The sequence below is a fragment of the Mus caroli genome, unplaced genomic scaffold (assembly GCF_978045245.1).
Source record: "Mus caroli unplaced genomic scaffold, Mus_caroli_1 scaffold_4, whole genome shotgun sequence".
Lineage (NCBI taxonomy): Eukaryota > Metazoa > Chordata > Mammalia > Rodentia > Muridae > Mus > Mus caroli.
Window position 1 is genome coordinate 104,701,365 of NW_028227259.1, and position 20,502 is coordinate 104,721,866.

At 44.9% G+C, this 20,502-nt stretch overlaps 1 protein-coding gene and 1 pseudogene across 4 annotated transcripts in view; both read right to left on the reverse strand.

Moving 5' to 3' along the window:
• The window catches only part of Lin54 (lin-54 DREAM MuvB core complex component), a 59,883-nt gene extending 58,000 nt beyond the window's left edge, over nt 1-1,883 (reverse strand). For 2 of the 4 annotated variants that reach the window (XM_021163112.2, XM_021163109.3), the window contains exon 1: nt 1,738-1,883. Coding sequence is in view for 2 of the 4 variants with exons in the window: in XM_021163108.3 (XP_021018767.1) it covers nt 1,043-1,064 (22 nt within the window). In the remaining 2 variants the exon portion in view is untranslated. Of the gene's footprint in view, nt 1-1,042; nt 1,424-1,737 lie in introns of those variants that run through there. The other 2 variants (XM_021163108.3, XM_021163111.3) reach the window with 2 other exon arrangements.
• An 8,811-nt stretch (nt 1,884-10,694) lies between these two features.
• LOC110294902 (large ribosomal subunit protein uL24 pseudogene) lies at nt 10,695-16,002 on the reverse strand (annotated as a pseudogene).
• Between the last annotated feature and the right edge of the window lie 4,500 nt (nt 16,003-20,502).

Sequence of the window (20,502 nt, forward strand, 5' to 3'; positions counted from 1 at the left end):
GGCTCACCGGCGGGTCATGCCAGACCCAACATCCCAGTACCAAACACTCGGCACCAGGGAGACCCGCAGGAACCCCACGGGGAGTTGTGATACCTGCGGGATTCCAAGGCCGGGATGTTGGTGAGGAAGGCAAGCCGTGTGGAATCTGACACAAGAACAGTAAAACCTCAAACTTTCATTTCCAGAAACACACTTGAGAGAGATGGTAGACCATGTTTCACGTACATTTCAGAGTCACTGGAGAGCTTTAACGTCAGTCACCAACGCTGGTATTCTACTCCACCCATAGAACTACGCTGACAGTATGGCTATTTCTGTATGCATGCCTGACTTCTCGGACACCCTTAAATTACAAGCGCTGATGATGCAGACATTGGTCTCCTCTCTCCTTCATTTTTAAGAATAAAGTTCTGAACTGTTTTCCTCTCAACTTTGACCATTTTTGCCCATGAACAACATTATGTCAATTTGTCGTTGGTTTAAGATACTCAGGTGCTACTAAATTTAAATTACTGATTCAACTGTATAATCATTCATAACCATCAACTTCTAACATATAGAAAATACAGCTCTTCGCTAGAACCCTTTGCCAACTGACTTTAGGATCTAAGTTTCCAAATTAAAAACCATCTGCTACTGATAACACTTACTCAATGCAGGGGGGGGGGGACCAGCTTGCTTTAGAACATGATTCCGGAACAACCTATCCACCCCCCACCCCCTTCCAGTTCCTCTCATGGTGTGGTCTAATAAGTACCCAAGAGGGAATAGAAGTAATTAATCATGTAAGGAATTAAGAACATATAAGCTGCAAGGCTTCTTAATAGGACCAGCATCCTCCAAAAGTTAGCTGTCTGACATCAGAAAGCCTTACTAATTGCCAGTTCAAAAGCTTTATTCTTTATCATTCAGTCACACTATAAGCTCTAAAAGACCTAACAGAAACCAGCAAACTGAATCTCAGGGTTGTGGACAAGGCTAATCTACTGTCTTAAGTTTCCCTACGAATAAGGAAGAAGCAGAAGCCATTTCATCTCCCTACCTTGTTTGAATGACACCTCCATACAAAAGTCAGCAGGCTCAGGCTTAGTCAAGGGCTGTCTCCCACCCACTCCCGGCGCGTTTCTACGGAGAGCCCGCTAGAGGCTGAGCGTGGAAGGGGTTCCCAGTTTCTCCATCTTTCAACTTTATTCCCCACCAACAGCCGGGTCCACCGGCACTCGGATGGTTGTTTACCGTTGCTTGGCCAGGCTGAGTCTCAGCCCGCTCCCTTCCCCCGTGCACCGCGGGGACACTATGACATTTGGCTGGTGGGCTTCGCGAGGGAAACGGACACACACCCAGAGGAGTCCATACAAAGGGGCGTAGGAAGAACGCGGCGCCGGGCAGCAGCGAAAGGAGGCGCTGGTACGAAATGACACAGCAGCAAAACAGGTTCCCAGAAGCCCGGGGCCGGCAGCCGCTTCCCGGGCCGCGCCGAGAGCCTGTCAACAGCCGCCCGGCCCTTCCTCCCGAGCGCGGGGCGGGCGGCGCCGGCCCCGCCGACTGACAGCCGCGCTCTCCGGCGCCCGCCGCTTGCGGCCGCGCCCCGACAACCCTCCGTCCGCCGCGGCCCACCGGCCGGGCTGCCCGGGAGCCGGCCGGCCGGCGCTCTCCGCCCGCGCGGCCGCCCTCCCCGAGCGCGGGCCCGGCGCCAGTCCCCGCCGCTCAGCCCGGGTCTCCGGAGCTGACACTCACCCGAGCCGGCGGCGCCGCCGCCTCCTTCTCGCGCCGCGCTCCCCGGGCTCCCAGCAGCCGCGGCGGCGGCGGCGCCTCCGAAACACAGACCCGGGTTTGTTCAAAATCACGCGCCCAGCGCCATTCCACCGCCGCATCCCATAATACGCCGGGCCGCCCCGCCCCGCCCGCGCGCCGCCCCGCCCCCGCCGGCGGCCCGCGCCCCGCCCCTTCCGCGCCCCGCCCCGCCCCCTGGCAACCCAAGTCGCGTCTTTGCGCAGGGCTGGGGGAGCGCGCTGGGGTTCCACGTGACTCCTCCTGGGGCCTCCGTCAAAGGGAAGGCGGGGAACACCAAGTGGGTTCGTGCCTCTGGCTTTGTGACTAAACCTCGGTCAGTGCGGTTTCCAGCGCGCCCCCGCTTGGTGATGCGCCTGAGTGAAGAGGGAGTCCGCATCCTTTCTCAAATGTTAATAAATCTGTTGGGGTTTAGACGTGAACGTTGCAAGGGGCTCCTAAAAGCTCCTGAGAGAGCACGCAGAGTTACCTTGAAAGGGAATTTTTGATAATTTGTCTTGCAACACACCTTATACTGATACAATATGGATTCTTTGCATTCAGTCATCTCTTCATTTCCTGGGATATTTATAAATCCAAGAAATAAAAAAAATATATTATATTTAAAAAAGGCCTTACAACGTGAAACTACCTGGGGAACCGCACGGAGGAGGCGGGAGATAAGTTAAAGGTATCGCTTTCCAACCAAGTATTCCTGGGGGTACTGTGGGGGCATCACTAGAAGAAAGAAGGCAGAGAGACTGAGGCCCCAAATTTAGATAACCCCCACCTCCACACCTCACCCTGGTAGAAAAATTCTGAGTTCCTTCCACCAAGCTGACACAGTTCTGATACCACTACTACAAAACAGTACCTAAGGAATAAGGGCAACATTTCCGGGTTTACTGTGGATTTTTTTTACAACAACTAAAATGACTAGTACAATCTTATCAGTGTCAGCAATCTGATCAAAACAACTCACACTATGACATAGTGTTTAATGTATGTGGAGAATGACAGTTTTACATTAGTGAATATAAGAACTGTGGTATCCAGTGATGCATTATATATAACACTCTGCGCTGAATATTATAATTCTTAGAAGGAGCTGGAGAGATGTCTCCGTGCTTAGCACCGTGGTTAGGACCCGGTACCGTTCCTGTAAAGGACCTAAAGTTCAGCTCCCAGCACCCACACCAGGTGACTTACAAGGCCTGTAACTCCAGTTTCAGGGAACCCAACATCCTCTTCACGCCTCTGAGGGCACAAACAAATACACAGATATGCATGAAAATAAAATCTTAAAAATAAATACAATTCATATAAAATCAAGAATAAAATAAAGCTTTTAGCTGGGCAGGGTGGCCCACCTCCATATGCTAGCTTTTTGAAGGCTGAGGCAAGAAGATTGGGAGTTTGAACCCAGCACTCAGCCTGCATCTCTCAGTAAGACACACACACACACACACACACACACACACACACACACACGCTGTTTCCTTCTTTTCCTTGAATCAAGATTCCAGGACGACCAGGGCTACACAAAGAAACTTGTCTCAGAAAAAATAATACAATTTTTAAAAGCAGCAACAGAAGCCAGGCAGTGGTGGTGCATGCCTTTAATCCCAGCACTCGGGAGGCAGAGGCAGGCAGATTTCTGAGTTCGAGGCCAGCCTGGTGTACAAAGTGAGTTCCAGGACAGCCAGGGCTACACAGAGAAACCCTGTCAAAAACAAAAACAAAACAAAACAAAAAAAAAAACCCCAACTCATGTCAATAGCTGTTGCACACAAAGGATTGATCCCTTGTCCAATCAAACTTCTCGTCTTATATAAATAAATAATTATGGAGCTGGCATTACTGCCTTGGGAACTCAAAAAGTTGCCCCCAAAGCTATCTGCTGCCTAATTGTAGTTCAATATTGACATTCACTAGACTTCTTTCAACTGTAGGTCACAGTTCAGCTAAAGCAGTTCATATGGTTGGTGACTCTCTGCGCGCTGTGTGAAGTACATAGGGCGAAGTATTGTTTTCTTATTTTTCAATGCTAGATTCCCTAGACTAATTCTGAAGAAAAATGACATCTTCAAAGGCACATCTGGGCACAGCAGTGTGCACTTCAGTCACTGCACGCTGCCTGGGAGGGAAAGACAGGAGGGTCAAGAGTTTGGGGTCAGCCTGACTCAAAAAACAAAGTAAAACAAACATAGAAAACAGAGACATCTGCTAGTTCTTGTTGTTCATGAAACTATCCTGAAAGGTTTGCCTTCGTTCTTGAGGATTTATGGCTAGTACCCAGGAACACATAAAACACACACAAATCACACATGTGGGCCACAGAGCCAAGGTCTTCCTCCCGTGAACCTCTTTTTGGTAGCAAGTTAAGCATGCCCTCAGATGACAAGTCTTCCTGAGTCACTGGTCAGACTTGCCCATGTGCTTCTTCTTGAGCCATTCCCTAATAAAAGAGCATCCCCAAGAGCAGCGTTGGCACATGAAAGCTTATAAACCAAATCCAACGCATGGCTTTCCTCTCATGCTTATGTAAACTAAGAATTGTGGAGGTTTTCTTTTTCTTGGGAGGGGGGTGTTTTTGTTTTAAATCTTCGTGAATGTGCCCACATGTTTTTTTATCTGGTGAACCATCTCACCAGCTCCAAAATTACATTAAATGTTATTTTTATTACTTTTAATTACATGCATGTGTGCATTTATGTGTGGGTATATGCACAAGTTTAGGTGCCCAAGAAGGTCAAAGGTATTAGATCTCCCTGGTCCTGGAGGTACTGACAGGTGTAAGCCTGGCATGGAACCAGGGAAGCTGGGAGTGGAACTTGGGTCCACAGTGGGAGCAGTACTCACTTGTAATTTCAGCAGCATCTCTTCAACCCCACCCAGGCACCAGATTTATAGCTATGAATTAGTTTTGCCTGATTTACAGCTTCACATAGATAGATCCTTTCAGCATTTTTAAAATTACTGCATGGCTTCTTTCATTCAATAAAACATTTTTGTTTGTTTGTTTGTTTGTTTGTTTGTTTGAGACAGGGTTTCTCTGTATAACCCTGGCTATCCTGGAACTCACTTTGTAGACCAGGCTGTCCTTGAACTCAGAAATCCACCTGCCTCTGCTTCCCGAGTGCTGGGATTAAAGGCGTGCGCCACCACGCCCAGCTTCAGTAAAACATTTTTAAAATCAGTATTGTTGCATATGTTTGTTCTTTATTCCATTTTAATGCTGAGTGTTGGATTGAATGAGTAAACTGAACTTTGTGTCTCTGCTTTCCTGACATGTAATGAGTATGCAGGCTGTTTCCACTGCTGGGCATTAATTATAAACAATCAAAACATCTTCATATGAGTATACTCAAGAAAATCCTCATGTGGGCTGGAGAGATGGCTCAGTTGTTAAGAGTACCGATTGCTCTCCCAGAGGTCCTGACTTCAATTCCCAGCAACCACCTGGTGGCTCACAACCATCTGTAATAGAATTTGATGCCCTCATCTGATGTGTCTGAAGACAGCTACAATGTACTCATATATGTAAAATAAATAAATAAATTAAAAAAAAAAAGAAAGAACATCCTTATTTATTTCTTTGGTGTGTGTGTGTCTGCATGTACATGTATATGGAGGTCAGAGGTCATCATGACGTGTCATTCTTTAGGAGTTGTATACCTTGATTTTTTGGGGAAAGGGCCCCTCACTGGGTCTCACCAATTAGAAGAGGCTGCCACTCATCGAGCCCCACAGATCCTCTTGTCTCAGTTGTCCAGTGCTGGGATTTCAAGTGGATCTGACTGTGCCTGGCTTTTATGTGGGTGCTGTGGATCCAACCTGGACCCTCATGTTCAGTGGCAAGTGCTATTTCCTCTGTTCCCCCCAAATCATGATTTCTAGGAAAAACTATGTTCATATGTTGAAGGAGAAATTGAATCCTCCTTAATGGGTTGAGATATGGAAAGGATATTTGGGAGAGGGGCATGGTCTTAATATGTGGCTGGCCTGGAAGTCTCTATGCAGATCAGGCTGGTCTTGAACTCACAGAGATCTGCCTGCCTCTGTCTTCCTAGTACTGGGATTAAAGATGTGTGTGCTACCACACCTGCTTGGAGAAGATTACCATAAAACACAAAGCAAGACACGTATAAGATGGAAATTATGATGAAGAATACAAGTCACTAGGAAGATAAAGCAAGCCCTGGTTATCTGGGAAAAGGGAAGAGAAAACAGAATAGTGATAATTAAACAAATGATTTTAGAAAATGTCCTTCCCTCAAATACAGACTTGCAATCTGCCAGTGTTCCTGGCAGACAGGATGTGTTGGAAAAGACGTGCCTAAGCACGTCCTAGGTTAGTCTTTATAAAGAGAAGAGCTTTAAATTGTTAGAAAGAAGAAGTTCCTTCTAAGAAGTTAGAAGAGGGAGGGGCTGATGAGAGACAGGCTATCTCTGGTGCTGTATGGCTTTGATGTCTCACCAGAACCCCTGGAAGCTCCACAGGACAAAGCTGTCAGCTCAGCCCAGATTGCACTGCAGAGTCAGGTGACAGAGACCCGTGGACATGCAAACCTACACAAACATGCTTCTCATGGACTTCCTGTTAGGGCTCACTGGGAGTGAATGCTAAAATAGGAGAGACAACTGTCATGGACCCTTGACAAAAGCTAGACTCATCTGAAAAGAGAAAGCCTCTACCAAGAAAATGCCTCCATAAAATCCAGCTATAGGGCATTTCTTAATTAGTGCTTGATGGGGGTGGGGGACAGCAGGTGGTTGTAGGTGGTGTACCCCTGGATTGGTGGTCCTGGGTTCTGTAAGAAAGCAGGCTTAGTGAGCCAGAAATCAGTGCCCCTCCATGGCCTCTGCATCAGCTCCTATATCTCCAGGTTCATACCCTTGTTGAGTTCCTGAACTGGCTTCCTTCAGTGATGGATCTTTGAAACCCTTTCCTCCCTGCTTGTTTCTGATCATAATGGTTCATCGCAGCAACAGTAACCCGAACAAGGACAGCAACTCAAGCTGTAACTATGGAGTTCTGAAGTGTGAGGCCTGAGAATGAGGTGAGACTACTTGGGGCCTCACAGCCAGACCATGTGTTTTGTTGAGGCTACTTGCTTCAAATTGAAACATTACTTCCTGGAGGAAGGCTTCTGTAGACGCAAGAAGTGAAACTTTCGCAAATCTCAGAAAATAAATAAAATCCACCCATCTCAGAAAGCTCCTTGTATTGGCTGGTTTTGTGTCAACTTGACTGGAGTTATCACAGAGAAAGGAGCTTCAGGTGGGGAAATGCCTCCATGAGATCCAGCTGTAAGGCATTTTCTCAGTTGGTGATCAAGGATGGGAGGGCCCATTGTGGATGGTGCCTTCCCTAGTCTGAAAATCTTGAGTTCTATAAGAAAGCAAGCTGAGCAAGCCAGGGGAAGCAAGCCAGTAAGTGACATCCTTCCATGGCCTCTGCATCAACTCCTGCTTCCTGCCCTGTGTGAGTTCCTGACTTCCTTTGATGATGAACAGCAATGTGAATGTGAAAGCTGAATAAACCCTTTCCTCCCCAACTTGCTTCTTGGTCATGATGTTTGTGCAGGAATAGAAACCCTGACTAAGACACTTCTGAAACTTACAAGATTCACAAGGCCCTTCCCCAAGATTGTATACAGTAACTGTTGCTGAGGAAAGGAGAACTTTGAACCAGCTGAGCTGCATCTGGGTTATGCAGCGGCAGATGGCAGATGCAGCCTTTTTGAGTTGTCTCCAGTGCTGTTGTAAACTTTAGGTAACACAGCTGCCTTTCCTGTCCACATTTCTGCAAGTAGCTCCTATAAGTAGCCCTAATACATTTGTTGGTGCATTGAGCTCATGTTGGGTGGATTCTTTCTTTGGTCTGTCAGTGGCACTCTATTGTATGAATAGAAGTCCTTTAATCTCTTCAGGAAAAAAACACATGGCATACTGTCTACATAAATGAATGAATGGGTGAATGAATGAATGAATGAATGAATAGAAATAAAAGTGGGAAGAAATAAAGTAGTTCCAAAAACCAGAACTGGACAGTGAGAGAACAGACTCCCTGGAATTGCCTCTGACCTCCATGTGCATGAATGATGCACGTGACTTCTTGCTAATAAACAAACACAGATCTCATCAAGTTAGGGATGCAGGGAAGTCAGGAATCTGAGGTAGGTAATTTACTTTGCATATGCAAGGCAGTCTATACAATAACAATGTAACAGACTTAAAACACAACTGTTACAGATAGCTGAAAAGAAGAAGGATACAAAGAAAATGTTGGCTGAAATTAAATCAAAATATCCGTTTAGTGTAATGAAACCAAGGAACTGGGTGAGTTAGAGCAGGCAGTCGTCAGCTGGTCCTGGAAGTTGGGGGGGGGGGGTTGGGAGTACTGAAGAGAAATAACATTCGAAGAATTTTCCTTTACTTAGTTGTAATGAAGGCAGGGCAGGGGAACTGGGGAGATGGCTCAGCAGGCAGTCCCTCCTGCAAACAACCAGAGTTTGATTCCAGGTCCGAAGACTCACAACCTCCTGCAACTCCAGCAGTCTGAGCTATCCCAGGCCTTCTTCTAGTTCCTAATGGTATGCATGTGCATGCAGACACACACATACCGCACACACACCACACACACACACACACACACACACACACTAGCAAAGATATAACTTTTAAAAATAAGGTGTAGCAGGGATTAGAGTTTCTAGAAGGAAGGAAATAACAGAAAGTGTTCTTGTTGAATATTAGAGGATGTTTGCTAGTGAGTGTTAGAAAAAGGGTTGTAGGGCTGGTGAGATGGCTCAGCGGTTAGGAGTGCCAACTGCTCTTCCAAAGGTCCTGAGTTCAAATCCCAGCAACCACATGGTGGCTCACAACCATCTGTAACAAAATCTGATGTCCTCTTCTGGAGTGTCTGAAGACAGCTACAGTGTACTTACATATAATAAATAAATAAATATTTTTTTTAAAAAAAAGGAGTATAGTTTGCACATTCCCTGTGGCACCTAGGAAATCGTACTTCTGGAAGCAAAGGGTTTAAAAAATAAAAAGAAAGAGAGAAAGAAAGAAAGAAAGAAAGAAAAAGGGATGTAATCATCAACTAAACTGAAATAAGAGAGAGTAGAGTTGTTCACATTTGACTTAGTTTGTGCATGTGTACCCGTGGAAGGCAAAGGACAACTTGTAGGGGTAGGTTATCTCCTTCCACCTTGGGACCAGGGACTGAACTCAGATTGTCAGGCTGGGATGCATATGCCTTCCTTCACCCAATGAGGCCTATTCCCAGCCTAGCTAACATTTTTTAAAAAAGCTTTAAATGCTCCCAGAATTGATAAGAAAATGATACGGGACTGGAACAACATAGTAAGATTTACATGAGAAGCAGGACTCAGAAAATAACTTAAAGCGTCAGGTCTGGAGAGACGGTTCAGTGATTTAAGAGTACTGGTGGACTGGAGAGATGGCTCAGCAGTTAAGAGCACTGACTGCTCTTCCAGAGGTCCTGAGTTTCAATTCCCAGCAACCACATGGTGGCTCACAACCATCTGTAATGGGATCTGACGCCCTCTTCTGGTGTGTCTGAAGACACCTACAGTGTACTTACATATAAATAATAATAATAAATCTAAAAAAACAAGACAAAGTAACCAAAGAACCCTTGTACAGAATATTCTAACAGAATACAGAATATACTACTACGGGGAACATACAAACCACGAGTTGAAGGAGCCCGTTTTATCCCTGAGAGTAATCAATCCAGAAGCCCAACTTTGACACATTGCCTAGTAAAATTACTAGACTTTAGAGGAAAAAACGTGGGAGCATTTTAGGGGGAAACAAACAAGTGATTTATGGTGACAGCAAAATTCTTCTCATCAGATGTTTTCCACTTAGAAAATATCTCTGGATTTTCAAGGAAAGTATGTCAGTTTATAATACCAAACACATCTGACTTTCAAATAGATAAGGCACCTGTGATAACAATATTCCGGAGCATGGAAGAATATAGTTGCCAATGAATCGTTTCTGAGAAATCCATTGGAGAACTAGTTTGGGGGCCTGGAGAGATGGCTCAGCAGTTACGAGCACTGGATACTCTTCCAGAGAACCAGGATTCATATCGCAGTACCCACACGGCAGCTCATGACCATCTGTAACTGCACTTCCAACACCCTCCCCAGGCCTACTGTGTGTGTGTGTGTGTGTGTGTGTGTGTGTGTGTGTGTGTGTGTGTGTGATGAGAGCATGCATATGTCAAGGTTCTCAGTTTCCACCATGTGTGTCCCCAGAATAGAACTCAGGCCACCAGGCTTAGCAGCAAGCCCCCTCACCTGCTGAGGCATCTCCCTGCCCCCCTCACCTGTTTTTTTTTTGTTTTTTTGTTTTGTTTTTGTTTTTGTTTTTTTATCTTATTTCTATAGTAGTGCTAGTACTGTTACTCGGGATCTGTTGGAAGCATAGTGGGAGGCAAATATAAAGAATAATCATGGGACATTCTGAGTTCCCTAATATACTTGCTAAGTGGGATTCTGGGTACAGAAATTAGAAGACACAGATGTGGGGCTGGAGAGCCCTGAGTTCAATTCCCAGCAACCTAAAATACCCATTTTCTAGTTCTGTCCCATGAAAAGGTCAAAGTTACTGATATAATAGTAAGAGCACTCCTAGCACTGGGATTGTCACCTACTCTGACCATCAGTCCCCTTAAGGAACACAGGCGTCTGGGGAGCTGACTGTGCTGGTCTAGATTAGAAAGCACATGGTGATACTAAAACAGATGGTCACAAAGCAGCACCCAAAATAGGAGGGAGTGAGCGCAGATGAGGAAGACAACAGCACACACACAGGATCATGTGAAAGACAGCAATACACACCCACACACACAATAGCACTTAATCACGTAATCACACTCATTTCTTCTCTAGTGAGGCATGTTTGGGTTGGGCAAGGCAATATACACAGGAATGTACACCAGGAAGCGGGTTCAGGATGACTGCCTTCTTGCATCTGTAGGGAAGTGAGAGGCTGACGCCTGTCCTGTTGTCATCGTGGTAGATTCCTGGCCAGAGAAACAGCATTGCTGGAGCAGAGTTCAGTGAACGGAAGTCATACACCAAAGGTGTTAAGATCTGCTAGACGCTTCTCAACACGCCAACTTTCTTTTAGTCGTGACTTTTAATTGTGTGTATATGTATGTGGCTATGTACAGGAGAAGGTGAGGTGTCTGCAGAGGTCAGAAGAGGGAATGCATTTCCCTGGAGCTGGAGTTACAGGGAGATGTCAGCTGCCTGATGTGGGTGCTGGGAACTGAACCCAGGTCCTCTGAGTAAGTGCTTTTAACCACTGAGCCATCTCTCCAGACCCCAAACCTTTACTGCCCTTCTCTCAAGCCAATGGAGATGTACCTCGCTAAGTAGCTCACTCCTTTCAACTGAGGAAGAGTCTCCTGGACAGCAAGCTTTGTTTTTCTCTATCAATGATATAAAATCTGGAAATACAGCTTTTTAGACACGAGCCATGAGGATGAAGAGTCCAGCAGCCTGGGAAAAGAACTGCTCCCTCCTTCTGTCCTGCTTGCCTTTCCCTGGGACAGAACCCAGGGCTTTGTACCACCTAGGTTAGCTCTGTATCTCAGACTGGCAAGTCCTTTTCACGTGAAAATGTTTAGTAAAATTGTTCCTACCACAACCAAGAAGTCGGGAAAACCTTCCTTTCTAGATATGTGTGTTCCTCCAGGAAAAAAAAAAAAAATCCCTGGCTGTGTGGCTATGTTTTTGTTCACCAAATTACTGCCAGCCTAATCCAAAGTGAGGATGAAAAGAGACTAAAATATTTTTACAACTCTGAATTTTGACCACATTAAACACGCTAGTTCTTTATACACTCCTACGTGGCTGAAGAGAATTGCGTTAGAAATATTTTCCCCTCTTTAAGATTTTTGGCAAACAGAAACAAAAACCGACAGAAAACAGAAATAAGCATAAACAAAACCACATTAGTAAAAAAAAAAAAAATATATATATATATATATATATATATATATATCACTCGATTTAAGACCCTTTTTCAAATGATTTCTAGGTTGCTGCCATTAAAAATTAGCATGAAGAGTGCATTGGCTGGGCTGGAGAGATTGGCTCAGCAATTAAGAGCACTGGCTGCTGTTTCAGAGGGCCCAGATTCAATTCCCAGCACCCACATGGCAGCTCACAACTGTCTTTAACTCCTATTCCAGGGGATCTGACACTCTCATACAGACGTGTATGGAGGCAAAATACCACTGTACATTATTTAAAAAAAGGAAGGAAGGAAGGAAGGAAGGAAGGAAGGAAGGAAGGAAGCTGGGCAGTGGTAGTGCATGCCTTTAATCCCAGCACTTGGGAGGCAGAGGCAGGAGGACTTCTGAGTTCTAGGCCAGCCTGTGTCGAGTCCCTCTTGACCAGTAAGCAAGACGCAACCACAGGTTCTTCTTAAAGCAGTTTACTCAGGCAGCTACTCTTTACAAAATCCCCTTCCAATTCCCCCGAGCCTCTCTGGGTATGTCCACTTTGTTTTTCCCCCACTCAAGCCACAACCACGCCCCCACCAATCACCACAGGTCACAGCACCTCACCAGGCAGGTTTGCTCAGCCAATCAGGGATTAGGGGCGTGCCATCCACCAAATATGGGCTTGTTTACTACCTGGAACAGACTTCCATCTGTCCGCTGGCCAGGGAGTCCAGAATGGCTCCCCACAAGCCTGGTCTACAGAGTGAGTTCCAAGACAGCCAGGGTTACGCAGAGAAACCCTGCCTCAAATAAACAAAAAGCCAAAATAATAATAATAATAATAATAATAATAATAATAATAATAATTAATAATAATGGAAAAGAAAAAGGAGAGAGAGAGAGAGAGAGAGAGAGAGAGAGAGAGAGAGAATGAGAGAATGAGAGAAAGAGTGAGAGAGAGAAGAATGCATTGGCTATGGCTTGGGAGGCAGCTCAGTTGGTAAAGTGCTGCCTGGTGCTTGTGAGAACTGGAGTTCCCATCCCTGTCTCCTCCCACTCCCATGAAAGCCTATAAAAGCTGGGAATGGCAGTGTGCAAGGTGGCATGGGTAGGTGGAACCTTAGAGCTAGCTCACTGGCAAACAGCCCAGTCTATTGCTGAGTCCAGCTATAACTGGTGAGCTTCCTATTTCAAAAAATAAGGTGGACAAAAAAATAAGAGAAGACGAAACCTAGCATCAGCTTGTAGCCTCCTAAAAGAATACATGTACCCACACACATACACAGATACACACACACACACACACACTATAGCCTAGCTAAGAGTGACATCATGTGAATATCTAATCATATAATTTCAGCAGTTGGGGAGTGGAGGCTGGAGCATCAAAAGCTCATGGTTATCCTAAGCTATTATAAAGTTACAAATTAAAGGCCAACATGATATACAAGAAACCCCAACTCAAAAAAAAAAAAAAGAACCACTAAAACCAAAAGGAATATAAAGAATATATTGGTGTTAGAGAGACTGCTCAGTGGGTCAAAGTGCCTATCATTCATGTATGAGGGCCTGAGTTCAAATCCACAGTCCCTTGGGAGCAGAGACAGGTGGATAACCAATTGGCCAGTCAAGCCACTTGGTGAACGTTGAGTTCAGTGAGAGGCCCTGTCTCAAAAAGTCAGGTGGAGAGTAGTAGAAGACACTAGCACGGACACACACACACACACACAGACACACACACATACACACACACAGAGAGAGAGAGAGAGAGAGAGAGAGGTGGAAATGGCCAAGATGCATCTTCAGAATCTGGATTCATTTAATACTGGATATGGACACCCCTACTTCACCACTTGTGACCCTCATGACACCACAGTGGTGTGTTTGAGGCACACCTGTGGAGAGGTCTGTGCCACGTCTAAATGAGCCTCCAAGATCATCCCCCTGTGTTTGCTTTCCTAAAAACAAGCCTGGGGATGACATCACCAAGGTAAACAGTAACTGGTCAGGTCTGAAAAATACTCTCTCATAGGCCTGGACTGACGTCACACCTTCATCATCGAAAACCTCAAGGAACAACCAACAGATAGGAATAAACAAAACGCCGGGCGTGGTGGCGCACACCTTTAATCCCAGCACTTGAGAGGCAGAGGCAGGCTAATTTCTGAGTTCAAGGCCAGCCTAGTGTACAAAGTGAGTTCCAGGACAGCCAGGGCTACACAGAGAAACCCTGTCTCAAAAAAACAAAAAAGCAAAAAAATAAAATAAAATAAAAATAAACAAACAAACAAAAAAAACCCATTCAACAAACTGGAATTGTCACTTTTGATAAGACTGTCAGCATTATTTGACAGACGTGCTGTCTATCCTTAGCCAGAGAACTCCCTGAGCAACAGATTCTAGAGACTGCCAGATCTGTGGGCTGTAATGCTGATGTTTGCCATCCTATGTGATTATAAAAGAGATCCAGCTGGTGAGATGGCTCAGTGGGTAAGAACACCCGACTGCTCTTCCGAAGGTCCAGAGTTCAAATCCCAGCAACCACATGGTGGCTCACAACCATCCGCAACGAGATCTGGCGCCCTCTTCTGGAATGTCTGAAGACAGCTACAGTGTACTTACATATAATAAATAAATAAATCTTTAAAAAAAAAAATAAAAGAGATCCATATTGTTGCAACAGAACATCCAGGTGATGCACTACAAAGGCAAATGTTTAAAGAAAGAATGTTCAGGGGCCCAGAAAGATGGCTCAATGGTTAAAAGCACTCCAGAGGTCCTGAGTTCAATTCCCAGCAACCACATGGTGGCTCACAACCATCTGTAATGGGATCTGATGCCCTCTTCTGACATGCAGGTGTACATGCAGATAGAGTACTGATACAAATAAAATAAATATTTTTTTTTCAAGAGAAAGGAAGGATGACCAGGGGAGGGTAAGAGAGGAAGAATGTGAATAAGTTGCCTATGGAAGGATCCATCTAGGGCAAGTTTAACAAAAACATCTAGAAAGATGACTGGGCATCAGGAACAAACTCTTTGAGTTTTCTGAGTATACAAAGAAATGATAGTAAAAACAAAGACAGAAAAGCCTTTGATTATTCAAACCTTAGTGTACTCCAAAGAAGGAATATACTCACCAGCCACTTAGTTACAGTAACTTAAAAACAAAACAAAACAAAACAAACAAACAAAAAACCTTGGAAAACACCACACAAGACAGGATTACTTAAGCAGTCTTTAATGAAAGTCGTGCATGAGATGTCTCTACTCTGCATCTTCTCGATTGTTTCTTCCTTGTATTTTCCCTTCTCCTTCCATACTTGTCTGGACTTGGCTTTCCTCTCCAGGATCTTCTTGCAGTCCTTGTCCAGCTTTAGCCTGGTGATAACCACCTTGCTGGGGTGGATGCCCACATGGACGGTTGTGCCCCATTAGCCTTCTCTTGCTGGACTCATTATTCAACGAGACGTATTTGACGTATATGACGTATTTCTTCCTGTACATTGGGACCACCTTGCCAATCTGCTGGCCTTTGTAGTGTCCTCGAACAACCTGAACTTTATCATCCTTTTGAATGGGCCTAGACCGAACATTATACTTCTGTCTCAGCTCTTTGGAAAGAGGGGAAGACATGATCTTCCTCCAAATGTGAGTAGGCACATTGAAATGCCCTTTGCTGTTCTTGCTTTGGTCAGAAGTCACGAAGGGATTGAACTTTATTATGGTGGTGCAATCCACTGATGGCCGCAAAATGAAAGAGCATTACAGTAACTCTTTAATTTCATCCAACACCAAATGCTTCCACTGCACCGCACACTCTTGACCCCAGTGAGATGCATCCTGTTTGCGATACACAAGTGTCAAGATTTGTGCCACAACTTCCTGATTCTACTTTCAGAGATTTCAATTTCCTGTAATTAATTACGGTCTGAAAATGTTACATGGAAAACTTCAGAAACAAACGATCGCTACGTTTTTAAGCTGGGCACCGTACTGATGGCTGATGAATTCTCTAGCAGTTCTTCTCCGCCCTGTTCAGGGACTGAACCACCTCCCCCGCCCCCTCCACCCCTTTGCCCAGTGACATGGCCGTGTGCCTGCTGCTCTTCTGGAAATCTCTTGGGAGTTTTCCCGATGATCAGATCTGCTATCGCTGTCCTTGCCTTCAGGCAATCTTTATTGTACTTACTCATACATAGAGTGCAAAGGGCAGCCACGCTGCCCATCCTGACACGCCCAAGAGGGGTTGATTACATGAAAAGTGAGGTCCCAAGAAGGAGCAAAAATCAATCCCGTGGAGTTTGCTAAGCTCCATAGTAAATCAGAAACCTTGAGAGTGTTGCTGTGGTTGTTCTTTTATACCAGTGTGTGAATGTGCACTTCTCCGTGCATGCACACACGGACAGCTTTCCTACATCTATCTCCACCCTATTTTCACGGAACTGGACGCTTGCTCTTTCAGCTAGACTGGTTGGCCAGTGAGCCCTCAGAACCTACTTGTCATTTATACCAGTACCAGACACTCAAACTCCTCCTTCTCTTTACGCACTGAACTATCTCCCCCACCCTGCATGTTGTATTTTAACAACTGCTTTTGAAAGACTTAGTATTTTTTTTTTTTGGTTTTTCGAGACAGGGTTTCTCTGTGTAGCCTTGGCTGTCCTGGAACTCACTCTGTAGACCAGGCTGGCCTCGAACTCAGAAATCCGCCTGCCTCTGCCTCCCGAGTGCTGGGACTAAAGGCGTGCGCCACCACGCCCGGCTAGTATTTTTATTTCATGTGTATGTGTGTCTGCTTGAGTGCATTGCTGTGTGTGTGCACTCCTGTGGGGGAGCTCCAGCAGGCCAGAGGATGGTATCGAATTCCCTGGACATATAGGTACAGGAAGTTGTGAGCCACCATGTGGATGCTGGAAATCGAACCCAGGACCTCAGCAAGAGCAGCAAGTGCTCTTAACCACCAAGCCATCTCTCCAGTCCCTCAAGAGGCTTTGTGTTGTTTTGTTTTTGAACATTCTGAATTTTGAGCTGATGTAAAGGTGTCAAATAAAATTACTGGAGCCCATTGCTTCAGACCAAGCTCTCACTCCTGCCCTGAAAGACCAGACTATAATTGTAAACTGGCATGACTCATGGTAACTTATACCATCAAGCTATTTATTTCACCTTCAGAGAAGCAAAGATGAAAGAGGCTTTTTTTCCCAAAGAAGCTGTTTCAGTGAGCAGCACACTGATGAAGTTCCTTTGGTGCTTCATACTTTCAAAATCAACCAACCAACCAACCAACCAAACAAACAAACAAAAAACAAGATGAAACAAAATCTCAAACTAACCTAAAGTAACCAAATTAGTTTTTTGTCCTATCTGACAAAGAAAAGAACCGAACAGACAAACCATCTTTCCTTTTCTTTTGACAACAGGATCCCTCTCTGTGTCCCAGACTGATCTGGAATTCCAGATGGTCCAGGATGCATAGTCCAAGATGGCCTTTGTGATGGTTTGTTTATGCTCAAACCAGGGAATGGTGCTATTAGAAGGTGTGGCCTTGTTGGAGTGGGTGCTATCAGAAGGTGTGGCCTTGTTGGAGTGGTTGTGTCACTGTGAGCGCTGGCTTTAAGACCTTCATCCTAGCTGTCTGGAAGCCAGTCTTCTTCCAGTGGCCTTCTGATAAAGATGTAGAACTCTCAGCGGCTCCTGCACCATGCCTGCCTGGACAGTGCCATGTTCCTGCCTTGATGATAATGGGCTGAATCTCTGAACCTGTAATCCAGCCCCAACTAAATGTTGGCCTTATAAGACTTGGCTTGGTCATGGTGTCTGTTCACAGCTGTAAAACCCTTAGACAGTCTTACACTCCCATGAGTCCCCTTGCCCCAACCACAGTTCTGGAACCACAGGCATGAGCTACTGTGTCACACCCACTGTCCCTTGTTCCAGTCCTGTTTTTCTGCCTATATAACTTCGTCCCTCCCTCTGGAACATTTACCTTATTTTGAGAAGTGTCTGATTCTAAAAGAAAAAGTATATCCAGCTGAAGATCTTTAAGTTGTTGTGATTTTATTTTTGGCAACACTGAATGGGAAGCTGAACTTTCTTCCTCAGGGAAGGCAGCTAATCTACCTTCCCCGAGGGCACACAGATATTTAGGTGGTCAGATGGATGGGTTTTGGTAGAATCTGCTGGTTCCCTTCATCCCTCATTCCCTGCATCCATCTCTCTTCCTGCCTCTTATTCATCTCTCTTACTCTTGGACTAGAAATTTAGTCCAGGACCTCTACACAATAGGCAAATGAGGTGCAATGTGTATCCCAGCCTTAAAAAAAGGTTTACTTATTTGATTTTTATGAGTAGACTATATCTGTCTTCAGACACACCAGAAGAGGACATCAGAACCCATTACAGATGGTTGTGAGCCACCATGTCGTTGCTGGGAATTGAACTTAGAACCTCTAGAAGAGCAGTCAGTGCTCTTAACCACTGTGCCATCTCTCCAGCACCTCTTACTCCCAGCCTTTTTTTTTTTTTTTTTTGGTTTTTTCGAGACAGGGTTTCTCTGTGTAGCCCTGGCTGTCCTGGCACTCACTTTGTAGACCAGGCTGGCCTTGAACTCAGAAATCCACCTGCCTCTGCCTCCCAAGTGCTGGGACTAAAGGCGTGCACCACCACGCCCGGCTCTCCCAGCCTTTTTATACTTTCTATTCTCACACAGGTCCCACTAAGTTGTCTAGGCAGGCCTTGAGAGGCCTGTGCCATTAAGCTCTGTGCACACAAAGGCTGCCTAACTGGAAAGTGGGCTTCCAGGCTCACCACTGTTAGGCATTCTTGCCAAAAGGACGTGATTTGAACGGTGCGGATAACTTCTACTTTACTTTGTTTGCCTTGCTCATGTCCAAAGAGAGAACATGCCATTTGTAACATGCCAAGATGGCTAAATGCTTCAAGTTTAGTATTTGTTGTAGGTAAGTCTGCAAGAAATTGCAGTCCTAAATATATCTGACTGGAGGGCCAAATACTAGAATTCTCCTGTTCAGGATGATTTGGGAATATCTGCCAAAAAATGTGTATGCATCCTGACTCACTTTGGGGAATGTATTTTACTTGCACACATCTTAAATCATGCACATATAAGTTCATTCACTGCACCATTGGCTGCTCTATAAAAGAAGTTCTTCATATGTCCTGTATGTTATAACATTCCTTCGCTACTTTAAAAATAATGATAGAAAGGGACTTGTCTTATATGACTAGGTCACCAGAAGAAAAGAGAAAACTCTAAAGGAGAACAATAAGGCATGTTACTTTCTGTGAAAGGAAGAGAATACAAAAACCTTGCATTTATCAGATTGTATTTTTGGAAAGAAGTTTTGTAAGACAACATGAATAAGAAATGTAACCGCATGTGAATGCAGGATGACCACATACCTCGTCACTCGTGTAACAGGTTCTCAATCAAAGGGCAGTATTACTAATCACTTCAGAACAATAGATGAAAATCAGCATTGTCTGAACAAAGTGATATGTATGACCGATACTTTAAAAAGATACAGGGTGTATCAAGGAATGCACATATATAGTCCAAAGGTATTTGTGTATGTGTGTGTGTGTGTGTGTGCACATTAATCTGTTCTACATCTTAGAGTTTTGTGGGACAGGGTCTCTAGTAATCCCAGCTGGCTTCCAAGTCGATAGGATCAGGGGTATAGACTTGAACTGATTCCCTAGCTTCCACTTCTGGAGTGCTAGTATTATGGTGACCACCATGAAACCTAGCTATTTATTTGCTTATAAGGGGAATGTGCCAAAAGCAGTCCACTATGATCATAAGCTGTGCAGCTGAGTTTCCTCCCAAGTGGAGAAACGCAGACATCGGCACACCTAGATGCTAGTGACTCATCGTGGGAGGAGCATATTCTTGATCATAGTATACTCTCTCCCAGGTAAATGATCTGAAGAACCAGCCTGTCTCCATTTCAGACTTAAAAGCCATCTTATATAGTAAAGACAGATTAGGTTCCTTTCTGTTTACCATTAAACCTCTGTTCCAGACAAACTAGGTTCTTTCTTGTTTATGACTAAACCTTTGTTTGTCAGGCATTGGGCTATTCTCCACCTGTAACTTTAACTACAAAATGTTCTGCAATGCCTGTTCCAGGAATAGAAGTCATGTCTTTGCTTCAAGAAGTGGTTTATAGCCACCTTGGAGCCTTATCTGCTGCATAGGTTCCATGACCACCTATGACTACCTTGTTATGGCTACCTGTTGTGATTACCTTGTTTTGCTCGCCGCCTAGTTTGCCCGCCAAATCTCCCATTCGGAACCCCTTACCCCTGAGCTATAAACACCTTGTCTTCCTTGCATCCAGGGCTGACCTATTGAACTCCACCTTAGGGGAAGGTAGCTCGTGTACACGAATAAAAAAGCTTGCTTTCATAGATTGCTTGCTGTAATTTGGCCATGATGATTTGGGTCTGTTGTATTTTTCCTCTTATCTTTGGAATTGACATTCCGTGTGTGTGTGTGTTGGTTGGTTTTTGTTTCGTTTTTCTTCAGGGTTGGACTATTGTAAATTGGAAGTAACTCTTTACATAGGTAGTTTAAGTGATGCCTTAAAGAACGGAGCGGAGAACGATAATAATCTGTCCCGGCTTTTTTTTTTTTTTCCCAGCACTCGGGAGGCAGAGGCAGGTGGATTTCTGAGTTCGAGGCCAGCCTGGTCTACAGAGTG